At 43.2% G+C, this 26,951-nt stretch overlaps 1 protein-coding gene and 1 pseudogene across 2 annotated transcripts in view; one reads left to right on the top strand and one right to left on the bottom strand.

Annotated features, from left to right (window-relative positions):
- The window catches only part of MTOR (mechanistic target of rapamycin kinase), an 865,133-nt gene that overhangs the window by 658,544 nt on the left and 179,638 nt on the right, over positions 1-26,951 (bottom strand). For both annotated transcript variants that reach the window (XM_078642233.1, XM_078642234.1), the window contains exons 12-15: positions 11,122-11,337; positions 9,017-9,222; positions 7,102-7,224; positions 6,169-6,252 (exon numbers count right to left, since the gene is read on the bottom strand). In XM_078642233.1, the coding sequence (XP_078498359.1) occupies positions 6,169-6,252; positions 7,102-7,224; positions 9,017-9,222; positions 11,122-11,337 (629 nt within the window). The remainder of the gene's footprint in view (positions 1-6,168; positions 6,253-7,101; positions 7,225-9,016; positions 9,223-11,121; positions 11,338-26,951) is intronic.
- On the top strand, positions 14,699-16,843 carry LOC144756443 (acyl-coenzyme A thioesterase 1-like; annotated as a pseudogene).

The following is a 26,951-nucleotide window of genomic DNA, read 5'->3' as shown; positions in this document are numbered from 1 at the left end:
TTCAAAACTAATGGTGTATGTCATCACCCTAGGTGTGATATGGTGCACTCTTTTGCCTTATGGGGATTATGGAAGTGCACCATGGAATACAGTAGGCCATGGATCAGTCTATCAGGATTTGGTACACAGCCGTCCAGCGTACTGCTGTTCCGATCTCTCCAGTCCTGAAAGGCTAAAGGCTACGCCTATAACTAAAGATCTACTCCCGGCAGAGTACTAACCCTGAATAAAGACCTGTAAGTTAGTTGCCTTACACACATTAACACAAGGGATTCCCTAAAGTCTAGGTTTCACATAAACAAGGTCCTGACGAAGGCCTCAGACCCGTAGGGGTGACTGCCTGGCCAAAACATGTCGACCAGACCACTAGATGTCGTGGACCAATAACCCATCTGCACTACACCGCCCTGCCTTTAATATTATCCCTGTCCCTATCTTTAGTAAAATTTCCTCTTAGAGGACAGGAGATAATTTTACCATCTACTTTCCACATCTTGACACTGTCACCACCCAGACAGTCTCCCTCCTGGTGGAGGACGTTCTCCCTTGGAGAACAGGACACTCAAGTGATTAGACACAATGATGTTTCTATCCACCATATCACACCTAGGGTGATGACATACACCACTGGTTGTGAAGATGTGGTTGGGTGTCATCGAGACAATCCTCTTTGAGATCCTGTCAAATGTATGTGGATTAAATTATGACCCCATACTGTCAGTGAAAAAGCATGCATCCCTACAGTCCCAGCTGTGCCAAGATTAGAGTGGGTTGTCTAACATGGTCCTTTAAAGTCTCCACTTTATCCCAATTAGGTAAAAGGTCATGCCTACCAAATTCTACAATCTGCAGCACCTTGTTATTCCCACTGGTCAGATCTGTTGGAATAACCCCCCCCCCCCCCCACAGACTCTGCAAACCATGCTTCTTCTTTATGCTCACTAATTACAAATCAATCAAAACTCTCATTCCCTAGTAAAACCTAGAACTTCGCTGGACAGCACCCAAACTTGCCTTCCCAGTGTCAATACCCTCATCCTTGGCATGAACATAAATAATTGCACTTCTTACCAGTAACCCTTGCGTACGACTACGACATAGTGCAACAACGAGCTTACAAACTCTCAACAAACCAATAATCAACATATACCAGTGCCTTAAGGTCTACTTTTAGTCCGTTATCCTCATCAGAATGACTACATTCGACCAGGAGTTCTTGGACTGAACTGCTTCTTAGAAAAAAGACACCATTGAGCACTCTGAAAAGGTAGCAAGGGGCCAGGATTTAGCATTATACAAAAATACTTAAATAAGTAATGATACTTTCTATGCATTGTAAAACCTACTTATTGGTACATTTCTTTTCATATTCCGATACAAATCTGTCAGTGCCCCTTACAGGCCCTTACAAAAGATACAGTATGTCCTTGTTCTCAGCAGCTGTTTATTAAACTGCTTCCAGTTTGTTTGTTCTTAATCTTGCCTAAAGCGTCTTTCATGCTTTTACTTGGGCAAGTTATACTGTCTTCCTCTCCCATATACCTTTCTTTTTTCTATCTAGTATCCCCTCTTCTGTGGAGCGACAAAAAAAACTTGTGTTGCTTTCATATGATTGGGCTTTTTCATGGTAAAGCAGACATGTTAACTTGCAAACCAGGCCTGACTATATGCCACCATGAGAGCACTAACATGAGAGAGCGAAAGACAGAGAGAGGGAGAGGAAGGGAGAGAGAGAGAGGAAGGGAGAGAGAGAAGGCGAGAGCAAGCGAGAGAGAGTGTGTGCGTGAGTGAGAGATAGAGAGTGTAAGAGTAAGAGAGGGGAGAGAGATGTTTAGGACCTAGAAAACCTGTAGCCTGATTGATAATGTTTACAGCATGAATGAGATCGCCATATTATTTTCAAAAAATAATACTGACACATACACTCTCTGAAGAGTAAGTGCACTCATGTTGCCATACACTAAGGCCAGGTTTACCTGTAAAAGAGTATGCATTATCAGGAAAGTCGTCCCAGACATAACACTGTCCTTGAAGACTAACTCATGAGAGTATTCTTTTATTTGGCCTCTTCGTCTGAAGAAAATATGTAAGATGGAAACAAGAGTCTTATCACTCCATAGCCGTGACAGGCTCCAGCAGTTTCATTCATAATCCGCCAGTCTGCACATATTTTTGGGGAAGTCACTACTTTAATGACACTAAGGACAAAAGTGTTACATTATTTGTTGAACCCTTGTCTCTACACCTGGTGTGTGAGTTTACTGCATTTGTAATGCATTTATGAGAAGGTAGCACTCTTCTGATAGATACTGTCGGCTGTTTGGCATTACCTCCAGGTGGACGGATCCATTTGGGCCTTGTCAAATGATTGTTAAAAAAAAAAACATTGGAAGTAAGATTTTTGCCTTTCAGGATGGGCAAGAGGCAAGACCACTAATCGTCTGAAGCTTCAGGCTACCATCTCAATGATGGTAAAAGAGATGGGTACAATTGAAAAGGCTTGGACTAGTGGACCAGCAACTTGCCCCAGTGTTTCACAAGTTGGAACTGTGCAGGTCACACATGCAGCCTGAAGCCTACTGTTCTCCCTAGAATTATCCTTCTCGGGCCTCTTGGTCTATCGACCTCCTGGAGCGCCAGGTCAATTTACATCAGATACAGAAGACCCAACTGCCAATCTAGCAATTACCTCGGCCAACTTCACCGTTTTAGGTGATCTAAATATCCATCTAGATGATCAACAGGATTTAGCAGCCAACAGCCTCCGGCTGAATCTTCAAGCAATTGACTTGATTCAAAAGGGTTTTCTCCCAACACATAATAAAGGTCATCTCCTGGACCATGTGTTCAGTAACATTGATACGTTAAAAACTGAACCTCCCATTCCACTACCATGGACTGATCATTATCTGTTACCTATCACCTGGATCACAGAGTCCCCTCTCTCCGCACAGGAACCTAAAAAATACCTGGGCAGGAAGTGGTCAAAACTCCCCTCCACTGAGTGGGGGTATTCACTTGCAGCACGTGAGCTTCCGAAGTCCTGACATAGCCAGTGCCAACTTTGATAATTGGATTGATAACACCCTTGACTCAGTTCTCCCGAAGGAAGCCTTATACTGCATAAGAAGGCGAAAAGTAGCCCCCTGGTACACCCCGAGACTGAGGGACATGAAGCTTTCATGCCGTAAATTGGAATGGTATTGGAGACAAGATCGCACACAGGCCAGGAAGACAGACTATAGAGCCGCTATCAGGCACTATAAAACTGAAATTAAGGCAACCCAAGCACAGTTTTATGAGTCTAAAATTAGTTTAGCTGCCAATGCCCCCAAGGAAATTTTTCGAATAGCAAAGTCATTGATCACTCCCCCCCCCCCCCCCCCCAACAAACACCATTAGATGGGGCACTTGCCCGCTGTAATAGCCTAGCATCTTTCTTTTATCAAAAAATCCAGACCATCTACTCCTCATTCACCGATGACCTAACTTACCTGGAGGCTACAACAGTAGCAAGCCCCAACACACTCCCCCCATGTACACTGGAAAAGTTCACTCTCTTAGATCCGGTCTTGCTAGACAAAATAATCCCAAAAGTCACCTCTGGCTCTCCTAAGGACCCTGCACCGCCATCTGTCCTTACCTCGGTCATGGAGCTAATTCGCCCAGCAATTCTGGACGTTCTAAATTCTTCAATCACCTCAAGTGTTGTTCCAAAATTCTGGAAATGTGCAATGGTCAAGGCACTCTTAAAAAAAACCCATCTAGACCAGAATAATTTAGCCAACTTCCGCCCCATTTCTCTGTTGCCATGGATGAGCAAACTGCTTGAGAAGCACATTAATAACATCTTAGTGGAACATCTTGAGTCTAACGATCTGCTCTGCGCTTCTCAAACGGGCTTCCGCCCCCAACATGGGACGGAGACAGCCCTATTAGCAGTTACTGAGGAGGCCAGAATCGTATTAGACCAGGGAGGAAAAGCGGCAATTATATTATTAGATCTTAGCGCTGCTTTCGACACGGTTAACCATGCCACATTATTACATCGTCTTAGTGGCATGGGAATGTCGGGCGCGGCTCTGTTATGGCTCACTTCCTTCCTGGAGGAACGCTTCTTCCAGGTTTTTGAAGGAGAAGTTGTTTCTTCCAAACAGCCACTCAGTTGTGGGGTGCCTCAGGGCTCTGCCCTGAGCCCCACACTTTTTAATGTCTATATGAGGCCCCTCGCACAGATTGTCCATCCATTTGGTGTCCGTATAGTCACCTATGCAGACGACACTCAGCTTGTGGTATCATTGAACAATGCTGAGGGGTCGTCTAGCACTTTGAGTACCTGTCTTGAGGCGGTCGCCAGATGGATGGAGCTCTCCTGCCTTAGATTAAATGGGGAAAAGACGGAGGTTATGCTGTTGGGGAACCCTTCACCTTCCATTCTGGTCCCCATTTGGTCCCCCTGTCTCGGTCCTTCCCCCTCCCCCAAACCCCAGATAAAGAGCCTAGGAGTCTGGTTAGACAGATCACTCGACTTCACTGTTCAGGCAACCAAGACATCTGCTACTTGCTTCAGACTTATGAAAATGCTCCGGAAAGTCCTCCCGTTATTGCCGTTCCAGGCGAGGAGAATCATGGTTCAGGCTCTGATCCTCTCCCGCCTGGACTACGGCAATGCACTTTATCTTGGAGCCCCTCTGGCCGCAATACATAAGCTCCAGGTTACCCAAAATTGTGCAGCCCGATTGCTTTTCCAGATCCCTCGATGGCAGTCGGCCAGACCTGCCTTGAGGAAGTTACACTGGCTTCCGGTAGCAGCCAGGATACAATTCAAATCTATGTGCCTGGCTCAGAAGGCCCTTCGCAAGACAGGCCCATCCATAATGTTTCCCTTGGCCATTCTCTATTCCCCTTCTAGAGCCCTACGATCCAGCGCATTGCACCTGGCCACTACGACCAAAATAAACAAAGCCCGCTGGGGTGGTCGCTCATTTTCTCACAATGCCGCCAGAATGTGGAACTCTCTCCCGCTTGCCCAGAGAGAGAACAACAATCTGCTGACTTTCAGGAGACAACTAAAAACTCATCTGTTTGCAAAAGCTTATTAGCGCCCTATCCTGTTGTCAGAACGGTCCTGGCTAAAGCGCTGCAAGGCCTCAGGGTAGTTACGCGCTATATAAGTTTAATTTTCATTTCATTCATTCATATGGCTTAATATTATAGCGCACCATAGGGAGAGAGGTGTATTTTCTTCTGTGTAAAGCAAGGGGCACACAAATGCACCACTAGAAACAGATCTTAAGTAATGGACCATCCTCGATAGAACCATAAAGTAATTTGGGAAGCTCAAGATCAACAACAGATTGAACTGTGTCAGAAGAACAAGTGCAAATTTGGATTCCAGGACCTGAAGTGGAGCCCTTCTCAAACCGCAAACATCTATTCAAATAAAGATAGTAGAAGAACATTTTGAGTGGACAAAAGCGCAATATGAGAACCAGCAATTTGCTGAATGTAGATGCTGATACTCTTATATAAACTGTAGGTGCAGTCTGCAGTTTTAACACACTAAAACATAGGAGTTTGTATCCTGTATATCCACTGAGCAGATGTAGTCATTGTGAAGACTTGAGACCAAGAGCCCATATAAACCACCAGACGTCTCCAGTAAGTAATTAGTAAGTAACTATGTTTAATAGAACACCTGTCTATAAAATCAACACACACCAAACCCCTCCAGCAAATACAAGTTACCTAAAACTAGCAGAAACATTCAGATTAAGTTGAGACTTCTCTACATTTACAATCACTGTCGCGTAAGATGCAGAGCTTACCAGCAAACACCTCCAACTAACCAAGAGCTCTTCCAGCCTCTCCCCCAAAAGAAAAGCTTACTGGGAATTATCAAATCTAGCCCGCTGAGTCATCTTCTAGAAACAAAGGCTTGCAGTTAGTATTTGCCTCTCTTCTGTGACTGAGCTCCCCTTCGATCTTTCGGGAAGCAGAACCAGTCCCTTCATAGTACCCCACTTTAAAAATGTGTTGCACTGGCTGCTACACGATCTCTGTCATGGATATTCTTGTCTGTGGAAGATTGACTAACCCTATGGAATCCAGGAGCACATGAGATCCTAGGACACAAAAGATTACATTTTCATTCAAGGGTACACCTACCTGTGCCAGCTCCCCGATTGTAGCAAGGACTCCAGTCACCACCCCTGGGTTAGGGTCTGGGTCCTTCAATTTAAGGATCAGCGCCTGAGAGCAGAGAGAGGAAGACAAGTTAGTGTCTGTGAGGACAGAGAGCAAGGGGCAGTTGTAATGCCAGTGAACAGCAGACAGAGGAGGAGGCAGAATAAATGGCCAATAAGAACAGAAAGAGGATGGGGTAGAGCCATGTATCTGTGAAAAGCAGAGTGGGTCGGATAGAGAATCAATGTCTGAGGGAAGGGGACAGCACCCACTAGGAGCAAAAGGGGGCAGTTGGATTTAACACATGAGAGAGCAATTAGTGATTAATATAGTTGTTGGAGGATCAGTCTGCAACGGCCAGAAGCAAAAAAAGGGTAGCAGTGAGTCTCATTGAATATGAATAATGTAGATGGGATTAGATTAAGGTGGCTCTGCACCTAAAATAGCTGGAAAGGGTACGATATGCCTTTTATAAGTAGGTGGGTAAAGAGAGCAATTCAGCCCTCAGGAGGAGTAGAGTGACAGTGAGCATCTCATAGGATCCGAAAGGGAACAAGCGAGTCATTTCCAACAAGGAGCTATATGAGATTCAGAACCTATGAGGTGATGAGAGGCGAGTCTGAGAGTGTGTGCAACAGATGATCAGAGACTCTTACAGTGGAATAACAGTCCACACCTGCGAGCAGAGAGGGACAAAGTGAGAATCAGTGCCTGCGAGCAGCAGGCAGAGAGGAGCAGATGAAAGCCAGAAATGGGGAGAGCAAAAAATAGGAAGAGTGAGTAAACACCAAGGGATAACAATGAGGGGAAGAGGGGAAGTCAGTGCCTGGGAAATCAAAGAAATGTAGTGAGAATCCTCATCTATTGAAGAATAAACCTTAGCACAAGCACAACGCCATAGGACACATATCTCACCTTGAGGATAGGCTCCATATATGGTCGGATAAGACGAGGGGCATTGGAGACCAGGTGCCCCAGCATTCTTGCACTCTGCTCTTTGTTCCTTCCAACACCGCTGTGCTCCAGCTCTGTTAGAATCTGCAGGGGAACACAAACTCTTCATAAATATAGTTCTCATTACCACCCATAAAAGAATCTGCAGCACCAGTGAGCATGTTAAGTTATCAAAATGAGAATGTCAGATGGTGATATACCACCCCACAGACAAGGCGGGTCAGAATATATGCCCACCAACAATAAAAAAAAAGTAAAACAAGATCAGAAAGAGCAATACAATCAGGGTCAGAGACGGGGGGAAAGGCCAAACAAACATTCTAACATTTGATTGAAGTCCTTCTCTCCAAAAAAGTATCATAAAAGCCAAATATTGTCTTTGCTGCCACAAACGTCCATCACAGACATAGAGCTCTGAAGCAACAAGCAGCCACAGATGCCCTGTGTAGCCACTACTAAAACAGTGATGAATCAACACACTATTACGCTGTTGAAAATAAACATATGAATTTATAGAACAACTTAATTCATCACACAATAAAAGTATCACAGTAACCAAATATAACACACAGCATTTGTTACACAGAAAGATACAACAACATTTTTTTCCAGCGTAAAGCTGAGCAACACATTAAAAAAAACATTTATTAAAAAAAAAATCAAGTGATCAAAAATAAGGTATGAAATTTATCACAATGTATTAACCATCCACAAACCAGCTTCCTCTCCTATCCCTCATTGACGTTATGCTTGTCCTTGGTCCTGTACGACACTCCGCTGCCTTTTGGCTAGGTTCATGCTATAGAAACCACATACATACATATATCATATGCCTTTAATTGAACTACTCGCTATAGTAGCTCTGAAACCCAACATATATTTTTTTGTCAGAACACCACACACACACACTACATTTCAATTCAACACAATACAGGCTGCAATGTCAGTACCCCCTGTGGAGGTATCCGAATTTCAAACACAAGGAGCTAATTCGACAGAATACCACTAACGCCTTGCAAAGGCTTAGAAAACCATGAACCAGACAACCAGCTACACATCTTATACAGCCACATGTCCTGCTCTGAATAATTTTCTGCTTGGCAATAGGTATGCCTACCAAATACCTGCTATTCTCATCAGCCACATCACTCCATCAACCAATGCTCAATGAACAAGACACTGTTATCACACTGAGATATGAGCCACAGCACAATAACTGATACGTGTCATTACTATCCGACTCCAGTCTAGGATAGAAACATGTAAAGTAAGCACAGACTGTTAAAGGTACAGAGAATCAACAATGTGCTACACAAAAGCCAATAAGGTATTAAAACATAATAAATGGCCTTCACAGACAGCCCTTTATCCAGCAAAAGCCCCTAATGGAATGTGTGAAACAGACAACCTTACAGCTGCAGAAGGACCCAAATGCTACCAAGAAGACAAACAGGCCCATTATCTTGTAAGCCCATAGAAGCCATAAAAAGACTAGCAGCCAAAAAGAGCCCTTTAACAACAGACCATAAACAATCTCAGAACCTTAACCTTTATTCACAGGCTGTCACACATCGACTGACACACGCTGAATACTGATACAGCCATAGACATCCAAGCTGTGGAGGCTTAAGCAGCCATAAACATAGCCAGCTGCCAGAAACAGCATCTAATCCACAATCTGCTCCAGGAAAACAAAAGACATCCATGTAACCATACAGTCCCAACAGTCACACAAGGACAAAGCAAGTTGATGCACTCTAGCTGTGTCAAAGCTAGCATATCCCAATCCCATGATACTGCACACTCATCCATTTAAAAGCCATGAACGGAAGTATCATCATAGATTCAAAATGTTACTTTTCACGCCTGACTATACCTGTATTAACATCTTGCGTAGGAATGGCATGACAAAGGCGGGGTTCATGCTACTGAGCCGCCCAATGGTACAGATAGCCAGCTCTCGGATCTCAAACACCTCATCATTCAGGGCCACAAAAAGTGCCTGTAGATTTTCTGCCTGTGCTAGGTGAGTGTCAAAGCGCTCGTCCAGCGAAGCCAGTACACAGTACCGGATATCGGGATCTGCAAAAAAGGATATTTTTACTCACAACATCAGCACAGTGTGTCTGACATATGCGCTTCCGGAGGTGGGTCTATTCACAAATGTACCTCCTCCAATATCTCCTAACATTCCGCAGCTAAGTATTTCCCTGCCCCTCCTTCTTAGATAATTTACCATCAAAACAATTGCCAGCGCATCTCCTGTCAGGAGTGTCCCACCACCACATTGGTTTATATTGTTCTCCCACCCTTTCCCGAAAATACCTCTTTCAAGAAAAATGTATCAATAGCAATAGTCAAAACCTTTCTTGCTTATCCAAATTCTGTTTCCAGCCAAAGTCTAAATACTGTTTTCTCAGAATATATATATATATATATATATATATATATATATATATATATATATATATATATATATATATATATATATATATATATATATATATATATATATAAATATACCTCAAGCGTGAATCATTCCCTCTATCACATGGCTGACTAAGCTACCTCCACGCTGATCTATAGCCATCTATGTGATTTGGCAACCTCCAAACTGATCTATAGTCCTCACTAAACTCTCAGACGGATGCATGGCAGAATATCGACCAGAGACATAGTGTGCTACAGCAATATCAAAGCCAGAAAATCGAATACCCAAATATTGTGAGGTTAATGATATATTAGTAAAGTACAGGATGTATTCTCAACTTTACATCTACGTAACTTGAGCAAAAAAAATATAATCAAGGTGCATACACAAGGAGTTAAGTATAGTGATTCTATACTTACTTTTAAATACTTACCTTCACAATATTTCTGTAGTGGAAAATATAGCTATTTATTTTTGTAGAACAATATTTAAAACACTGTATTCCAGTAGCCTACCTCTCAGACACTAGATCCCCATCCAGACTGGTCTGTATGGTTTCAAATGAGACAGAGTGAGATCTTGGTCAATATAGGAGGTCTGTGGTGACCATGGATGATAATGTAACACAAACAGTTTTTTAGTTTCACTTTTGGGAGTATGCATGCTTACATTAAATCAATTTTACTTCAAGCCTTGTCTGGGCTTAAATATGGTCCTCACATCACTCCATAGCTGATTCAGAGGAAAAAGAGAACTCCTAATCTCTATGGCATAAACATAGGATTCCAGCTCTTCGGAGTATCATGGCATCTCTGTATGTAGGTGTCACTCTCATCAGCTGGACAACTAGCTGGTTCAGGAAGGCTGATCTTAGGTGTGTGATAACTTCACTTCAGAAACTGAAATCATGACTCAATTTAAAACTGCCAGTTTGCATGCAGCCACAAAGGTTTTTTACCTAAAGAGATAATCAAGTGGCTGGTGGTTGAGGCGGTTACTCACAACCTGCATGACACTTAAAAGATTCCTAGCAAAAATCCCTAAAAGAAAACTGCAGAGTTAGTCAGCCGCAGGCTGCTCCTATGCCACGTAGCAAGGTTCATATGTAAGCAAAGATTAAGCAGATCAAGAGTGCCCTTTGATTGGCTTGTGCTATTAGTCTTTCTATATAAGAGATGCTTGCAATGTCGAGCGTCCTTTTTCAGTGTTTGATGGGTGCCACTGCTATGTTCTCCTCCCCTTACTTTACAGTGGAGTTTTAACACAGCAAAAAGTTGCTACTCATACCATAGGTTTCTAATGAGATATAAATAAATAAGGGTTGAAAATGATGAGGAAACAACAATGAATGACAAAAGCACCAAACACTGAATCCAACAAGGTTTAAAAGCATTGATAACACAATTTCCCATAAGATATTACAATGTTTATACAGGACAACAGCCATACCGCATAACTGAGATATTGATCCCTTACACAGTTGTATTACGCTCATGAGCTACAAATGCTGTAAAGGGGAAATATCTCAAAAACCTCAGAGCTTCTTTTACCTGGATCAGTTATCCCAACCACCAGCAATTTGCTGAGCACATCAGCCACCACTTGTACAGCAGTCTGACTGACCACATGACCATGTCCACTGATGAGGTGAATGGATGGTGTAAGCAGACGGGAGCATGTCCGTGCAGCCTCAATCCGGATCTCCTTATGCTCACTGTTCAAGAAGTGATCTGCACAATGCCGGACAAACTGCGTCAAAGAATGCCCTGGAAAGAAATGGGAAGGCGAGAGGATGGACCACATATTAACGAGGTGGTCGCAGGGAAGACCAGATTCAAAGAATTTTCACATCACTAAGAAAGCACAGATGGTCATCAGCAGAGAAGGCAAAGTCAGAAGACCAGCACAATACCTAAAGATCACTAATAAAAAAACAAGTCACATTCTTCATAGAAAAAAAGACATTAGGAGGGTGTGATAGTACTGTATTTTTTAGTTCTGGTTCTCAGTGCCAGAACATTTGCCTAAGAAAACTCTGCTATACGCTGAAATAGCTGTTGCATGGCATGCAAAGACCACAGCAGGGCCCATAACCTACCCCCTCCTGTACAAGCCTGGGGAGCCACAAGAGGACCTCCAATCTACATTGGCAGCAATGTCTTGTTCGAGCTGTCTCATTTTGCGCAAGCTGTTACATCCTGCACACGTCGGCGACACATTCTGCATGTGCCAGCATGACCTGTACAAGCTAAGCACTGCTTCACTAATCAAAGCGGGTGAGGGAAAAAACAAAAATATGATTTCTTCAAAAAGTCACATAATCTCATGTCATTACAATAACGAAAAATGATACGCTATTTACATAACCTGAGGAGCGAACTTCAAGTTCGCTAAAGAGTATAGAAGACAGAATTGAGAAAAGGTTAGGCTGCAAAGGCACATGTCTGGATACAGCAAACAAGTTTCCCTTTGTTCACCATGAAAAATTAATTCAGACCACGGGGTAGTGTTCCTTTCATGAGCACAGACATCCTAGTTAAATTTTAAAATATGGCGCTGAAAATTCTTGCTCAACTCAGTATAAAGCTCCTCTGGGCTTAAAGACCACAGCATTCTTCTGAATGTATGGCACAGAGGCAACCACATCATACTAAACCCTGAGTCAATAAAGAAGTTGGGACACTTGACACTCCACACAAGGACCTTTAGCATATTACAAAGGTTTTTTTTTTGTTTGTTTTTTAATGGTCCCGCCAGGTGATTGCCACTGGAAAGGTATTATCCTAATCTGATCATCTCCATCATTAGTGTTCTGCGTGGAAACAATAATGGTGTGGCTAGTACGTGCCCTCAGTCTTCAACTAAGTCGATGACAGATGGACTCGACTACAGGGAACTGGGGGAGGGGTTGGTAGAGGTTGGCATGGGTCATTTATGCTAAGAATATACAGTTACTATTGAGGTGAAAGGCACAGCACATACATGGAAAAACAGTTTTTGAAGCTTGCTGTATGCTTCCGAATCACTTGAACATCCGAGACCTTTAAAGATTGGTCAGGAGAATTCCTGAAAATGAAATTATACAAAAACCTGAACCCAAGGGAATGCCTTTAATTTATTTATGTTTGTAAAGCTCGGACTTATGATGGATTGCAATTTTGTAGAGCTGATAATGATAAAATAACAATTCCTGATAAATTACTTGCTCAGGTTTTTTAAGGGACACTAACATCCTGTAATTCTACCTCTTACCCAACCTGTTTGCCGTCTTCAGGCCAACGACAGGTCGAAATTCCTGCTCTGATGCCGTAATTTGTATTACAATGTAGTGGGACATGATGGCCCTTCTCAACTGAAGCAAAGGATTCAACCTCTTTGGAGGAATCTGGATGGAGAACAGCAATCCCTCCGCTATTATCCTCTGCCAAACCAGGAGATTGTTCGAAATTATCCTTCTTATATGCCGGCTGGACAGTAGCAGGATGACTGGGTCACAGTATGAAGGCAATTGGAGTCTTTTGAGAGGCTGAAGATGGCTACTTATCTCTGAGGACACTTTTGGACACTTATAGATCTGCTACCGAACTTGTTGTTCTTAATAGAGCTGGAGTCGTCTTCACCCCTGCCGTATCGTTTGCATTGTAGCTTTTAGGATTCTCTCCTGTTCACTGTGGCCACTGTCTTTGCTTCAAATTGGTTTTTATTTTGCCATCATTATGGAAGTCAAAAAGAGAACAGCTTGAGACTGGAATGTCTATGACATTTTGCTGCAACTTAAACTAGAATGAAAGAATATTAGGAGGTTCTTCTCAGTGAACGGCAGCTGTGTCAGGACTCCAGTGCAGATAAATGAGCATTGCTTGTTGCTCAAGTAATGATTTTATCTGTAATACTACAGATTTCTTTCATATATTCTTGCAGAAATAATCCAAAAATGAATGTGCGGTGTGCCACAGAGAGATCGTAACATTGCAAGATAGTAGCGGGCATGGGGATCCAAAAAATAGTAGCAGATGTTTGACATCCCACTTTCCAAAAGTGACCATTCATCTGCTCTCTTTCTCTGGAGCAGCTGAATAATGATGATGATGAGGATTATAATGATGATGACAGATTTGTGAAGAGCCAATGAAGCAGAGTGCCTAGAGTAGAACCGAAGACATTGAACTTCTTTTGGCCGGAACCACTACAAGTAAATCAGAGGTGGGTTTTCCTTGAGGAGTTTAGGATCACATTTTGCAATTTTATAGATTTTCTCTATATGCTTCATTACAGAGCTATCAAAGGGACCTTGAATAGTTTAGGTTACATGCTCCGGAAGACCAGGAACCAGAGGGACATGGGGGCTGTCATGCTCTTTCATTTGAAGGCTGCAAAATATCACCAGTCTGAAAAACTGTGATGACTTCAATATTAAGCTCCTCACATACACTTTGGAAACTTCTTGGAAGCTGACTAGGTCATTAACAGTGGAAACTTGAGATGAAATGGAGTCCAGAGATTGTGGACAAAGTTCATACCAGTCTGAGGAAGACTACATATCTAGTACTGCACAGTGCATTTTAGGACATGTAGGTGGAGTCTCATCTCTCAATCACTCTTCAGTACAATGTACTTTCAGTGAAGTAGCCCCAGGCAATATAACACGATTGCTGTTTGTTATGGCAATTTTCTTTCATTTTTAACTCCTGCCTTTTAGGTCTCGGCTATAACGCGCTTGAAAAGCGTGTTCTCGCCAGAGAACTATAGTCGGCCTCTCAGCAGTCTGAGAACGCCAAAGGGAGACAAGACCTGGCCGCGCGCAGCGTTTTCCCATAGGATAACGTTGTGCGCGCGGCCAGGTCTTGTCTCTACAGCATTGAATTCAGAGCGGATCGCGTCGCGCGCCTCTCTGGAATGCAGGGGGAGAGGCGCGCGGCGCTGATAATCAGCCATGCTTTTTTTCCGTGCCGTCTCTGAGCGTCCGTCACACGGAGGGTGTGATTAGCGTCTGCGCTGACAGGCGTCAAACCCCCCTCCATCGCGCCTGCTCAGAGCCGTGACCCCGCGTGCCCTCGCAGACGCTACTCGCGGAGCGGTCACATTTCACAACACTAAGAGACGCCGCTCCTCCCTGAAGGGGACAGCATGCCGTGTGTCTTCGGGCGAGCCTCTGCGGCCTCTGCGCTCTCGTCCAGCCGGGCGGTGGGGGTCCGAGCCGCCCTCAGCAGAGCTGCCATGTCCACAGTGAGTGTGCGGGTCACCCCCTCTGCCAAGGGCCTGTTTGATGACCCTGTGCGGCTCTCCGTGAGGGGTCTCTCGCCGCTACAGGGGGTCACCCTCAGGGCTTCTCTCACGGATGAGGCGGGGGTACCTTTCCGGTCCTCCGCCCAGTACAGGGCGGACAGCGGCGGGGGGCTGGACCTGACCAGCTCCCCAGCCCTGGGGGCCAGCTACACGGGGGTGGAGCCCATGGGGCTGCTGTGGTTGCTGCTTCCAGAGACCCCACACCGGCGCCTGGTGAAGAGAGACGTCCTGACCCCCTTCTGTGTGGACTTTGAAGTGTACGAGGGTCACGACCCCCCGGTCAGCGCCTTGCCGGGGTCACCAACCAGAGAAGTATCCTGGGAGAGGGGGTGCAGAGGGTCCCCGTGCGCGAGGGCAAGGTGAGAGCCACCCTCTTTGTGCCCCCTGGTGAGTGACGGGTAATGCTTATGGCTGAAAAACTTTAAAAAACAAATCCGTAGTGCTAACTGCTAACATGGAGTTTCTAAATCTTTTGTCTCTTCTGACAGGGCCCGGCCCCTTCCCTGGTATTATTGACATTTATTGCACTGGTGGGGGCCTTCCTGAGTACAGAGCCAGTCTTCTAGGCAGTCGTGGCTTTGCCACATTGGCCTTAGCGTACTACGGCTATGAGGACCTCCCAAAGCAAATGAAAGAATTCCATTTGGAATATTTTGACGATGCTGTAAACTACATGCTGCGACACCCTCAGGTAGACTTCACTTCTAAATGTACAGACACAGCGAGATTGAAACATGGGTTTTCATGGGGGAATCCCTAGCAATCTTGTGCGCCACAAAGCAAAACCTGCTCTGACTAAAAGATACAAATTAACAGATTTAAACTGTACCATATATCGAAGTTTATTTCTAAAATGCAGCATGCATGATACAGAGAATGTCGATCGCCATCAGCGGACACCACCACTGCCATGCACACACAGACACCACCACTGCCATACACACACGGACACCACCACTGCCATACACACACACGGACCCCACCACTGCCATACACACACGGACACCACCACTGCCATGCACACACGGACACCACCACTGCCATACACACACGGATACCACCACTGCCATACACACACGGATACCACCACTGCCGTACACACACGGACACCACCACTGCCGTGCACACACGGACACTGCCATGCACACACGGACACCACCACTGCCATGCACACACGGACACCACCACTGCCATACACACACACGGACACCAACACTGCCATACACACACACTGACACCACCACTGCCATGCACACACGGACACCACCACTCCCATGCACACACGGACACCACCACTCCCATGCACACACGGACACCACCACTCCCATGCACACACGGACACCACCACTCCCATGCACACACGGACACCACCACTCCCATGCAGACACGGACACCACCCGTGCTTAATTTGTAAAAAAAAAAAGTGCCAGGGCTTTCATTTGTAAAAAATTAAGTGAAAGGGCACTCGTCAGGAGGCTACTGTAGTTTGCCATACACATTACGCAACTTTGAGCTATTGGCATTGTAAATGACAATGACTTTTATTTATGTTTCGGTTTTTAAAACATAAATAAAAGACCTTGTCATTTACAATGTCAAGACCTTAAACTCGCGTTCATTTACAATGCTAATAGCTCTAACTTTTGCAATGCAGAGACCGTTGCATTGTAAATGCTTGTTGTGTTAGGTGAGCTTGTTCAGGAGATTTATCGGCTCCAGGAGAACTGTTGAAAAGAGGAGGCATGACATCAGAGAAAGGAATTGCAGAGGAAAACACCCCTAGCCACGGAAATATGGTTGAAAACCTTATCCCACATATTTGAATGTCAAATAAAGACAAGAAACCTTCAAAATAATTTGTTTTCAATCGACATACAGCTTTCAGAGGAAAGATTAGAATGCACGACTGACTTCGCTGGGCATGACGGTATAAGACATCTTCAAAAATTCTTAAAGTGGCAGGTTCGGGTTTGCAATGTTATATAGTCCAAATATCATACAATCCGATGTTGTACAGTCCAAGATGCATCATTACTTATTTCCTTTCCTTTTCAATTAAAAAAATACGGACATAAGGCCGATGTCACTTTAAAAATAAAACAAAAAAGCAGAGTTGTCTTATGTAGGCATGGTTTCTGTTTAAAACTCCTTTTAATTTTGAAACACGTGTACATAAAAAATACGTTCCAGGAACCTGCACATGCTTAAAAATGTTCAACATTTTATGAATGCCAGGGGAAACCCCATGGTGAAGATTTACAGGTATTTACTTTGATTAGTTAATCACATAAATGGCTCCGTCAAGATGCAGAAGCTGCTTCAAGTGAAATATGTGAGCTGCCCTTCTGAGGATTTACACCCTTCAAAATGCCTCTACTTGTATGCCTTATCCCCTTCCTCTCTAAACCCCAAGGAAAGCCTGCCTATACCCATAAAGGTTTTTTCTCCATTTCCCTGATTGTGTATGTGGAATTCTTATCAAATTGTATCTCCTCTCATCTAAATCTGCTACTAGTTAAAGGAGACCCCCTATTCCTGAAACAGGAGCATACTCTGTCACAGACCTATGTTTCAGGATCCATGTAGAGTGAAACTGGGTCAGGATAATTGTCAATTCTTAGTGTACACAGCGCTTACTCAATTATGTTCACCAGGCTGCCTCCCCATTCTCCTGACCACCTTTCCTGACTCTTTTCCTCGAGGGGACAATTTCCTGCATTGCACCAGTGACTATTTGTCCTTGTTAGAGGGAAAACACTTTGAAAGTGGACAGCGAACACCTCTGGTTCTCAATGAATTGCCCTGCTATGTTTAATGTGTGTTGCTTTGTATGAAGTGCACCAAAAAAAATAATTATCTCTAGGTGCTTGAAAGAGTTGCCCTCAGGGCTGGAGGTAGTGGTAACAATTAACAACCAACCCAATGGCTTGCGAGGTAGACAGCAGCTACAGATACCTTAAGGGCTCAGAGTCATGGTCCCTGGTCATTTCTATCAGGAGCCAGAGCCAGACTACTGGTTCTTACTTCAGATCATTCACAGTACTGCAGTCAGGATGAACTACCAACCGAAGCCTTGATATGTACGTTTTTCTACATTGCCCACACGGTTTCGTCAACCAAATCAACTTTGCATATGTTCCCCTGGTTTCTTCCAAAACCATGACGCACTGCAGTCTGCAATGAAACAGTTAATTACCCGAAACAATAGTTTTGCAGTTCGGGGCTATTCTAGAGTGACATACATGATGTGTTTTATTCTGGGATGCGGATGCTGGGCATGCAAAAACATATTAATAAAAGGGTTACCTACCTGTAGGAGTAGTTTTTCAGCTTGAAGAATTGTCTGGATGCCAACAAATGTGTGTGTAAGTAGTCTAGTTCTGGTCTACCACCTCCTTGAAGACTCTTTCCACTATTTCTTGCTTCAGCTCCAAACTCGATGAGTTGCCTTCCTATCTGCTTAACCGGTCGGCTTCTTTGTTTTTGACCGGCTGGTAGGTGAATTGCTATTGGGGTCACATCTCCATATCGTCTGTGTTAGTTAGGAGAGCCCCTGTATTCTGAGCTCTACCGGTTTGTTTCGGTAGGACAAATGGCTTTGGAGACATTCTTGCATTGGTCTCATGTGGAGTCTGGCATGAGGGATTGGAGATATGCATGAGACCAACATGCCCATCATCTTGAACACCGTCCTCACTGTCATCGAATGTCCCCTCTATTAGAGGCAAGTTTGCAGTGTTAATGTCAAAATCCTCTTTTGTATCAGGACCACCTTGGCTCTCTTTGACTTTAGTGTTGCTCCTAAAAGCACCTTCTACCTCTCAGTGCCTGGGGATGATTTCTCTAAGTTTAAGGAGAATCCCAACCTGTGCAGTGTACACATGTATTCCCGGGCTTCTCAAGTGTGCTGATATCACAGAAAGACATTTGGTAAACACCATTCATGCTGATTTTACTTCAAAGGGAAGCCCTATGAATGGATAATGTATATGGTCTGCCACAAACCTACGCTATTTTGTGTGTCTGTTGCTCATCGGAACATGCGGGTAGGCATCCTTGAAGTCTTTGGCTGCCTTGCCTTAAGAGTGGGATGACTTCTTGAAGTGTGGTCCTCTTAAACTATTTGGTCTACAAGAACTAGCTTGCGAATCAGAGCTCCAGAATAAGTGCCAGGTCTGGTTTTAGAATTAGAAAGCATACAGAGTATAGACCCTGGTTGTTTCAGCTTTTTGGTGCTTCTCTTTTGCTTGTGTTTCTCTAGGAGGTATTTTACCTCTTCTTGCAAGCGAATTAGCTCTTCCATTCTGCCAGTTCTTTTTCGTGGTCTTGCAGTAAGTGGGTTGTGATCCAATAACTATTCATATCATACTGCGTACCTATTTGTTGGATGTGACTGTTCTCTACTCCTGGAGGAATCCTTCTACTCTGCTGCCTACTGGTGTTCTGCATCAGGGGCCTTCTATTAGGGAATCACTTTGATGAAGGCCCAACACCCATGGGGGGGGGGGGGTCTCCTCCCTATGTCCCTGCTTCAAAATGGTTGCCTCAGCGTTGTGGAGTACTGCCACTGTGTAGTTGTGTTTTGTGCCACCATCTAATAACCAGTGGCTAAGATTAATTCAAGCACCCTACCCATCACTTTTTAGCATACTTCAGACCTGATTTCAGACAGTTACTGATGGTGGTCTTACCATCCTCCTCTTACACCAGTGCCTTGGCTCATTTCTAGAATTGCTCTGGTAGATGTTGGATCATGTCTTCCATCCCCTACCACTGCTGATGTCCACTGGAGTTAGCTATCTGCCATTTTGTAACAGCTGATGTTTTCATCTTACAACAGCATCTTCACCCTCTTTCTTTTCTTGTCTGGTGGTAGACCTGCGGTTGTGGGAGCACTGGCTCTCGGTCTGGCTGTGGACACTATTATGAAGTCTGCAGGGGCATTGTTTATTTATGAATGTAGGTTCTTGAGAAGAGTGTTATTTTTTTCTCACGTTCTGATGCTAAGGCCCTGAAAGATGCTGGTTACTTTAAGGGTTACTTCCCTGATCTTGGATGCTTGGAATCACAGGCAAATACTGTTTTTTGTCTGTACAGAGATCAGGGTTTCGAGGAGAAAGCATAAGCATGAATCAATTTGCTCCTCCTACAGGTGTACCGTGTATGTGTCTGCAGCTCCTTTATTGACAGTGTTGCACATGACAATGTCATCAGGGATTAAAAGCCTTGAAGGGTATGAGCACACGTCATCCTCTGGTGAGTCTGTGTCCATGTCCCATCAGCCTCCATTCTGCTGAGATTGAGAACTGAAAAATGGCCTGCTCATACGGCTCTTTCTCCTCCCAGTACAAACGTTCTTGCTCCTTTTCTTGTGGCCGAGCTACTGTGGGATGTTACAGCTCCTTGTTTTCCTCATATGCTTTTTTCATCTTCTATATCCTTGTAATAATTCTGAAGACTTGGAGAGAATCATGAAACTCCTTTCCTTGGAATAGCATTGCCATCTTAGCTCCAAGTCAAATTTTGCCCTTCTAGACTAGGCTCCATTTTCTTCCCCAGTCCTTTTTCAGAGTTGAGCCAAAGTCTGAAAGTTTGTCCTGAGAGGTGCCCTGTGCTTGGTCCTGTAAGGGCACCTTATTTTTTTAATTTCCTTCGACTACCAATGGCTTTGGTGTTGAGTGTGTCTTTGAGGACTTTAATTTAGAGGTTCAGACATTCTGCAAGCCTGTGGAGTTGCAAGCATAGTTTTTTCCTTCAGCAGCTTTTGAGGTTGATGCTGTTCTTCCCGGTGCACCACTTAGGATTCTTTGGGGATTTCTCTATCACTGGATAGCCCCGTGTCCCCGAGAGAGGACTGTTTAGTCTGCGACTATATCACACTGTGTACCCATCTTTGTTTCTCCCTCACCTTAAATAGCCCTGGTTAGAAACTCTAAGCACACCTCAGACCCTGTGGACTTATGGTCCTCAGGCAGGTACATATTACAGGCTTTCTGTGCTCAGGCAAATTCTAAAAGTGGTATTATCCATTTCCCTCGAAGAGTCTGACCCCCGGTCACACATTCTCTGACCCATGTGGTTGGAGTTTTACAGCCATACCTGATTTGTTCAAGTCTTTTTCTGTGTTCTTCAGTTCTTCTCGAAGTCTGCTGTTGATTCCAGGGTTTTCAATTTTCTTTTCACTTCATCCTTTGGTGTTCTTTGTCATTGTCTTCTTTTTCGCTGAACTGTGATCTGGAGCTCTATTTTGTGCTACCGAATCCAACGGCAAACAAAAGAATCAGAAGGAAGATGGCAACCATGCACGGGCCTTTGCAGCATATGTGTGATGTCACATGGGGATCAACATATCCATCAAATGGCCGATGATGCCAAAAGGAAAAAAAATAGAGGCAAGAGACAATTGTGACCCAAACACTGAATAGCGGATCAATACGCAGTACATGAATCTAGTCATGCTGCGAAACTAAATGTGAGGAGTATGTATGACTTAAGATGATGACAAGACAAACACCACAATGGCCCACATTATTGCAGTCTTCAGAGTCAATTGTCCCTGATGGCCTATTAAGAGGAGCATAATGAAAGTGTGATTAGAAAAAATAATTTCCAATACTCCTTTTTAACGAAGATGAAGGATGTTATATGAATATAGAATAGTCTCAAGCTATAAACCTACAGCTAAATCACACGCAGTCTGAACTATTTTAAGAATCACATTTTATGCAACGATTGTAAGGCAGTATCCCATTTAGGTAGCAGGCCATAAGAGCAATAAAAACAAAAGCAGCTGTATTTTCACTAGTTGAATGTGGGCAAGGTCTAAATTGCGAGAGTCAGATTAGCTTAACTGTGCTTTAACTGGAAAATCAAACATTAAATTTTTCATTTTTTTATTTGACTTCATGAACAAGAGTGGAGCATGAGATACAAGGAGTTAGCGCTATAATGTGAACCTAGAGGATCTCTAGGGTCATCCCTTTGTTGGGCACACTTTGAGATTATCTTTCTAGAAAGAAAAGATTTCCATTCTGTTGGTTTGTTATTTATCAACAAAAGCTTTTTTAATTGATTATTGTCATGTTTAGTTATTTTTTCTTCATCTTTTCACCTCTTGACATGTTCAAAATACAGGCAATGTCATTCAACAATATCATATCCAATGCATTTCGGGCATTATGAGGTCATGCCCTTCATCAGGGAAATGGACACTGTGAAAACGAAAATAAGGTAACATTTACTAATTTCAAAAAAACATAAGCGAGTTACATCTCCATTATAAAGGTGCAACACAAAATAGTGCATACAAGTCAAACATGCAATGTGATCATGTGAAGTTGGTGTGCGGGCAAGGGGTTTTGTATGCGTGCAAGGGTAAAAAAACGCGGTTACTTACATGCCTTTCTTCATGTAAGTGTCGAATCTAAAAGAATAGGGAGGGTGCTCGTTAGGTTATGGCATGAAGATAAAACAATTGCGGAGCGTGTTCTCGCGAGTCAGAGAGACCGCGTCTATTTCTCATCAAAACTAACCTGGTGCAAGTGTAAATCCAGTTTACTGTTCGTTGTTCGTCTCGCCGTAGCGGTTCAACATAGCGACGGCTGCCAATGGGTCAGTCCGCGCTTTCCTTATTTTGAAAAACAAGGCGGTCATGTGGGGTATCACGTGCTACTGGCCAGTGAAAAAAGACTATCGCGTGTAACTCTCAGGTCGGGCACTTGTGTGTCCAATTTGTGCCAATCGAGTTTGGCATTCCTCGGGAAAAATCGTTGCCGTGATGTTTATAATGCATAGTCAAAAGGAAAAATAAAACTGATAAAAAATATAAAAAAATGAAAAACTATCGAGTAAACGTTCATAGGAGCCCCGAACTTATGGGGTCCTGGTTCCAAGGTCTACACATTAAGTACTTGTGCTAAAGGGGATGGCTGGGAATTGTGATATCGAAAGGGGTATGTGTGTACATGTGTCAGATGTAATGGAACTTACAACAGTATACACAAGCAGCAATCTGCAGAGCAAATGTTTTAAAGGTAACACGCAAATTCGATTCGTTCATTAAGGCCCATTGGTTTCTGGGTAAACAATTTATAAATCCAGTAATTCTCTCTTCTGAGTAGAAATTTTGTATTGTCTCTGCCTTCTATTTTTTGGACAATCTCAAGAATAGTGTATTTGATTTGGGCAGCATTGTGTTGCGCTTCTACAAAATGTGCTGATAGCGCTGATTTAGTGTTCTTCAAACGGATGTTAGATTTGTGCTCAATTAAGCGTGTCTTGATGCGTCGCTCCGTTTTGCCCACGTACATTTTCCCACATGGGCATCTGATTCCATATATCAGGTTGGACGATTCACAGGTACCATTTACTTTTAATTTGATGGGGTAACCCTGTGTGGGATGACATATTTCGTTGCCTCTGATAATGCTGTTACAGCTACCACAATTATAACACGGTTTAGTTCCAGAGTATGTGGTGATGTTCGGAAGTTTATTCCGGAGGATTTCCCCCAAATTCTTAGCTCTAGTAAATGCGAAGATAGGTGTGGAGCTGAAAGATTGTTTAAAGTCCGGTTCCATGTTCAGGATTGACCAATGTTTCAGAATGGATTGTTTGTATTTTTTGCTTGCAGTCGAGTATTTAGAGACAGCTACAATCCGTGTTTGCTCAGATTTTTCTTTCGGAGTTAGAAGTTTGGATCTGTCCATATTCTCAATTCTGTTTCTGCTTTCTTCCACTAGAGTTGGTGGGTATCCTCTCGAGGTGAATTTTTTGGTCATTTGTTCAAGTCTGATTTTCAGTGTTTGTTCGTCCGAACTGATTCGTTTGACCCTGGCCATTTGTGAGAATGGTAAATTCTTGATTAGGTTTGGCTCATGGAAACTTGTGTATAGGAGCATGTTGTTTCTGTCGGTTGGTTTTGTGTATAGATCTGTTTTGAATCCTTCCGGGGAAATTGTGATATTGACATCTAGAAAATTAACCTCAGTGTCCGATATGTCCCATGTTAATTGAATCCTTTCGTCGATGTCATTGAATACCTTCAATTGAGTGTTTAGAGCTTCCTTGGTGTTGGTCCAAATGAGAAAGAGGTCATCTATGTACCTTACTATCATTTTGAGATTATCTGTCCATTCGGGTTTAGACAAAATATGTTGTTGTTCATACCATTGCATGAATATATTTGCATATACGGGTGCCGCCGAATTGCCCATTGCCATGCCCGTTAACTGCTGGTACCACGTTTGATCAACTTTGAAGTAGCTATGGTAGAGAATGAATTGCATCAATTCCATGAGAAATGTTTGAAGATCTATGTCAAGATCAGAGTTCAAGAGGGCATTCTCCAAGGCCTCTATGCCCATATCATGAGGTATGCTCGTATACAAGCTACGTACATCAGCTGTGCATAAGATTAGTTTGTCCGTTTCATTCACTGGTATTCTTTGCAATTTGTGTAAAAATTGCGTAGTATCCTTGATATACGTTTGCATGGATTGTACTGATTTTTGCAGGTATTTATCAATGAGTTGGCCAATGGGTTCATGGAGGCTACCTATAGTAGATACTATTGGTCGCATCGGAGGATCATAGGTGTTTTTGTGGATTTTGGGAACCATCCTTAATGTTGGACTTTTAGGGTTCAATGTTGTTAAGAACTGTTTTGTTCTGTCCGTGATTATGCCTTTTCTGTAAGCTTCATCAATGATGTTTTTGAGTGTTTTTGAATATTCCAACGTCGGGTTTTGATTCAGAATTATATAAGTTTGGGTGTCTGAAATATGTTCCATAACTTTTGAATTGTACATCTCTGTGTTCATAATAACGATGGCTCCCCCTTTGTCAGCTTTGGTGAAAATTATGCTGTCGTCGTTAGCCATTCTATGTAATGTATCCAAGTCTTTCTGTGTTATATTTCTTTGTTTGGGTTTAGTATGTTTCAACTTCTGTAGGTCTTGTCGTACTAGATTTTCAAATAAATCTAATGTTTTATGGCTCGTAGGAGCTTGAAAAGAGCTTTGAGGTCGTAAGCCTAATAGTTGGTCTTGTTCAGTATGTGGTCGTTCAGGTACTACATTATCGAAAAAGTGTCTCAACCTGAGTTTCCTCATGAATTTGAATAAGCTCACCTCTAGTTCCAGGTTATCTGTGCTGGTGGTGGGAACAAAGGACATCCCCCTTTGTAGTATTTGTAATTCGTGTGGATTGAAATTTTTGCCACTGATGTTAATCACTAATTGCTCTGAGGTTGGTTCTTTTTCTTCGTTTTCTCTTTCTCCTTGATGTTGGCCGATGTGCTTCGTGTTGTCGGTGGGTCTCTTTCTTTGTCCCTTTCTGATACTTCTCCTGGGTCTCCTTTTTGGGCTTGGCCCTGTTCTAAAAAAGGATTCGGTTCACTGGGCTTGCTTGTGGTGGGTTCTTCCATGGTCGTTTTTTCTTGAGTGGTTCGACTTGGTGGTGGTCTACGTGGTTTTTGTGTGGTGTCACTCTCCGTCGATGATGTATCTGTATTCGAGTTATACGGCTTATTTCTTCGTTTCTGTGCATAGATGTCTGCCCATGTGTAAACTTCCCCTAGGCGGTAGTCCAAAGTGTCCCTTTTGAATTTACGAATTTTTCTTTCGTTAATCTCTTTTGTGTGGCGGTCTATTTGACTTTTGATGTCCTCTAAAGTCGTCTTTAATTCGTCTTCCGACATCATTTTAGAAAGTTCTGTTGAGGTTTCTTCAATCTCAGTGCTCAGTTCCTCCAAGATTGTGGACAGTTCTTGTATGATCAGAAGGATCAGGTCTAGGGAGCATTTGTTTAAAATTTCATACCAGCGTTCCTGGAATTTTTTGGAATGTTTGCATAAGGATGGTTTCAAAGCAATTCTTAGGCCTCGTGGTATGCGTGAATTTCGATGATATTTTATGAGAGTACTGGCGTGTAGTTGTTGATTGGTTCTCCGTTTGGAGAGATATAGCAATTGTTTAATGTTTTGCTCTTTAGATCGGCTCGTGGTTTCCTGTGTGAGTTCATCCCTGATTAATGAATAGATTTCATCTGCATCTTTGGTTTCAAATGCGAAGGTGGAGGCGCGGGCCTCTGTGCTTTTTGAGACATCCCCTTTAGCACAAGTACTTAATGTGTAGACCTTGGAACCAGGACCCCATAAGTTCGGGGCTCCTATGAACGTTTACTCGATAGTTTTTCATTTTTTTATATTTTTTTTTATATTTTTTATCAGTTTTATTTTTCCTTTTGACTATGCATTATAAACATCACGGCAACGATTTTTCCCGAGGAATGCCAAACTCGATTGGCACAAATTGGACACACAAGTGCCCGACCTGAGAGTTACACGCGATAGTCTTTTTTCACTGGCCAGTAGCACGTGATACCCCACATGACCGCCTTGTTTTTCAAAATAAGGAAAGCGCGGACTGACCCATTGGCAGCCGTCGCTATGTTGAACCGCTACGGCGAGACGAACAACGAACAGTAAACTGGATTTACACTTGCACCAGGTTAGTTTTGATGAGAAATAGACGCGGTCTCTCTGACTCGCGAGAACACGCTCCGCAATTGTTTTATCTTCATGCCATAACCTAACGAGCACCCTCCCTATTCTTTTAGATTCGACACTTACATGAAGAAAGGCATGTAAGTAACCGCGTTTTTTTACTCTTGCACGCATACAAAACCCCTTGCCCGCACACCAACTTCACATGATCACATTGCATGTTTGACTTGTATGCACTATTTTGTGTTGCACCTTTATAATGGAGATGTAACTCGCTTATGTTTTTTTGAAATTAGTAAATGTTACCTTATTTTCGTTTTCACAGTGTCCATTTCCCTGATGAAGGGCATGACCTCATAATGCCCGAAATGCATTGGATATGATATTGTTGAATGACATTGCCTGTATTTTGAACATGTCAAGAGGTGAAAAGATGAAGAAAAAATAACTAAACATGACAATAATCAATTAAAAAAGCTTTTGTTGATAAATAACAAACCAACAGAATGGAAATCTTTTCTTTCTAGAAAGATAATCTCAAAGTGTGCCCAACAAAGGGATGACCCTAGAGATCCTCTAGGTTCACAT

This window comes from Lissotriton helveticus, chromosome 5_1 (assembly GCF_964261635.1).
Source record: "Lissotriton helveticus chromosome 5_1, aLisHel1.1, whole genome shotgun sequence".
Taxonomy (NCBI): domain Eukaryota; kingdom Metazoa; phylum Chordata; class Amphibia; order Caudata; family Salamandridae; genus Lissotriton; species Lissotriton helveticus.
This window is presented reverse-complemented; position numbering and strand designations above follow the sequence as displayed.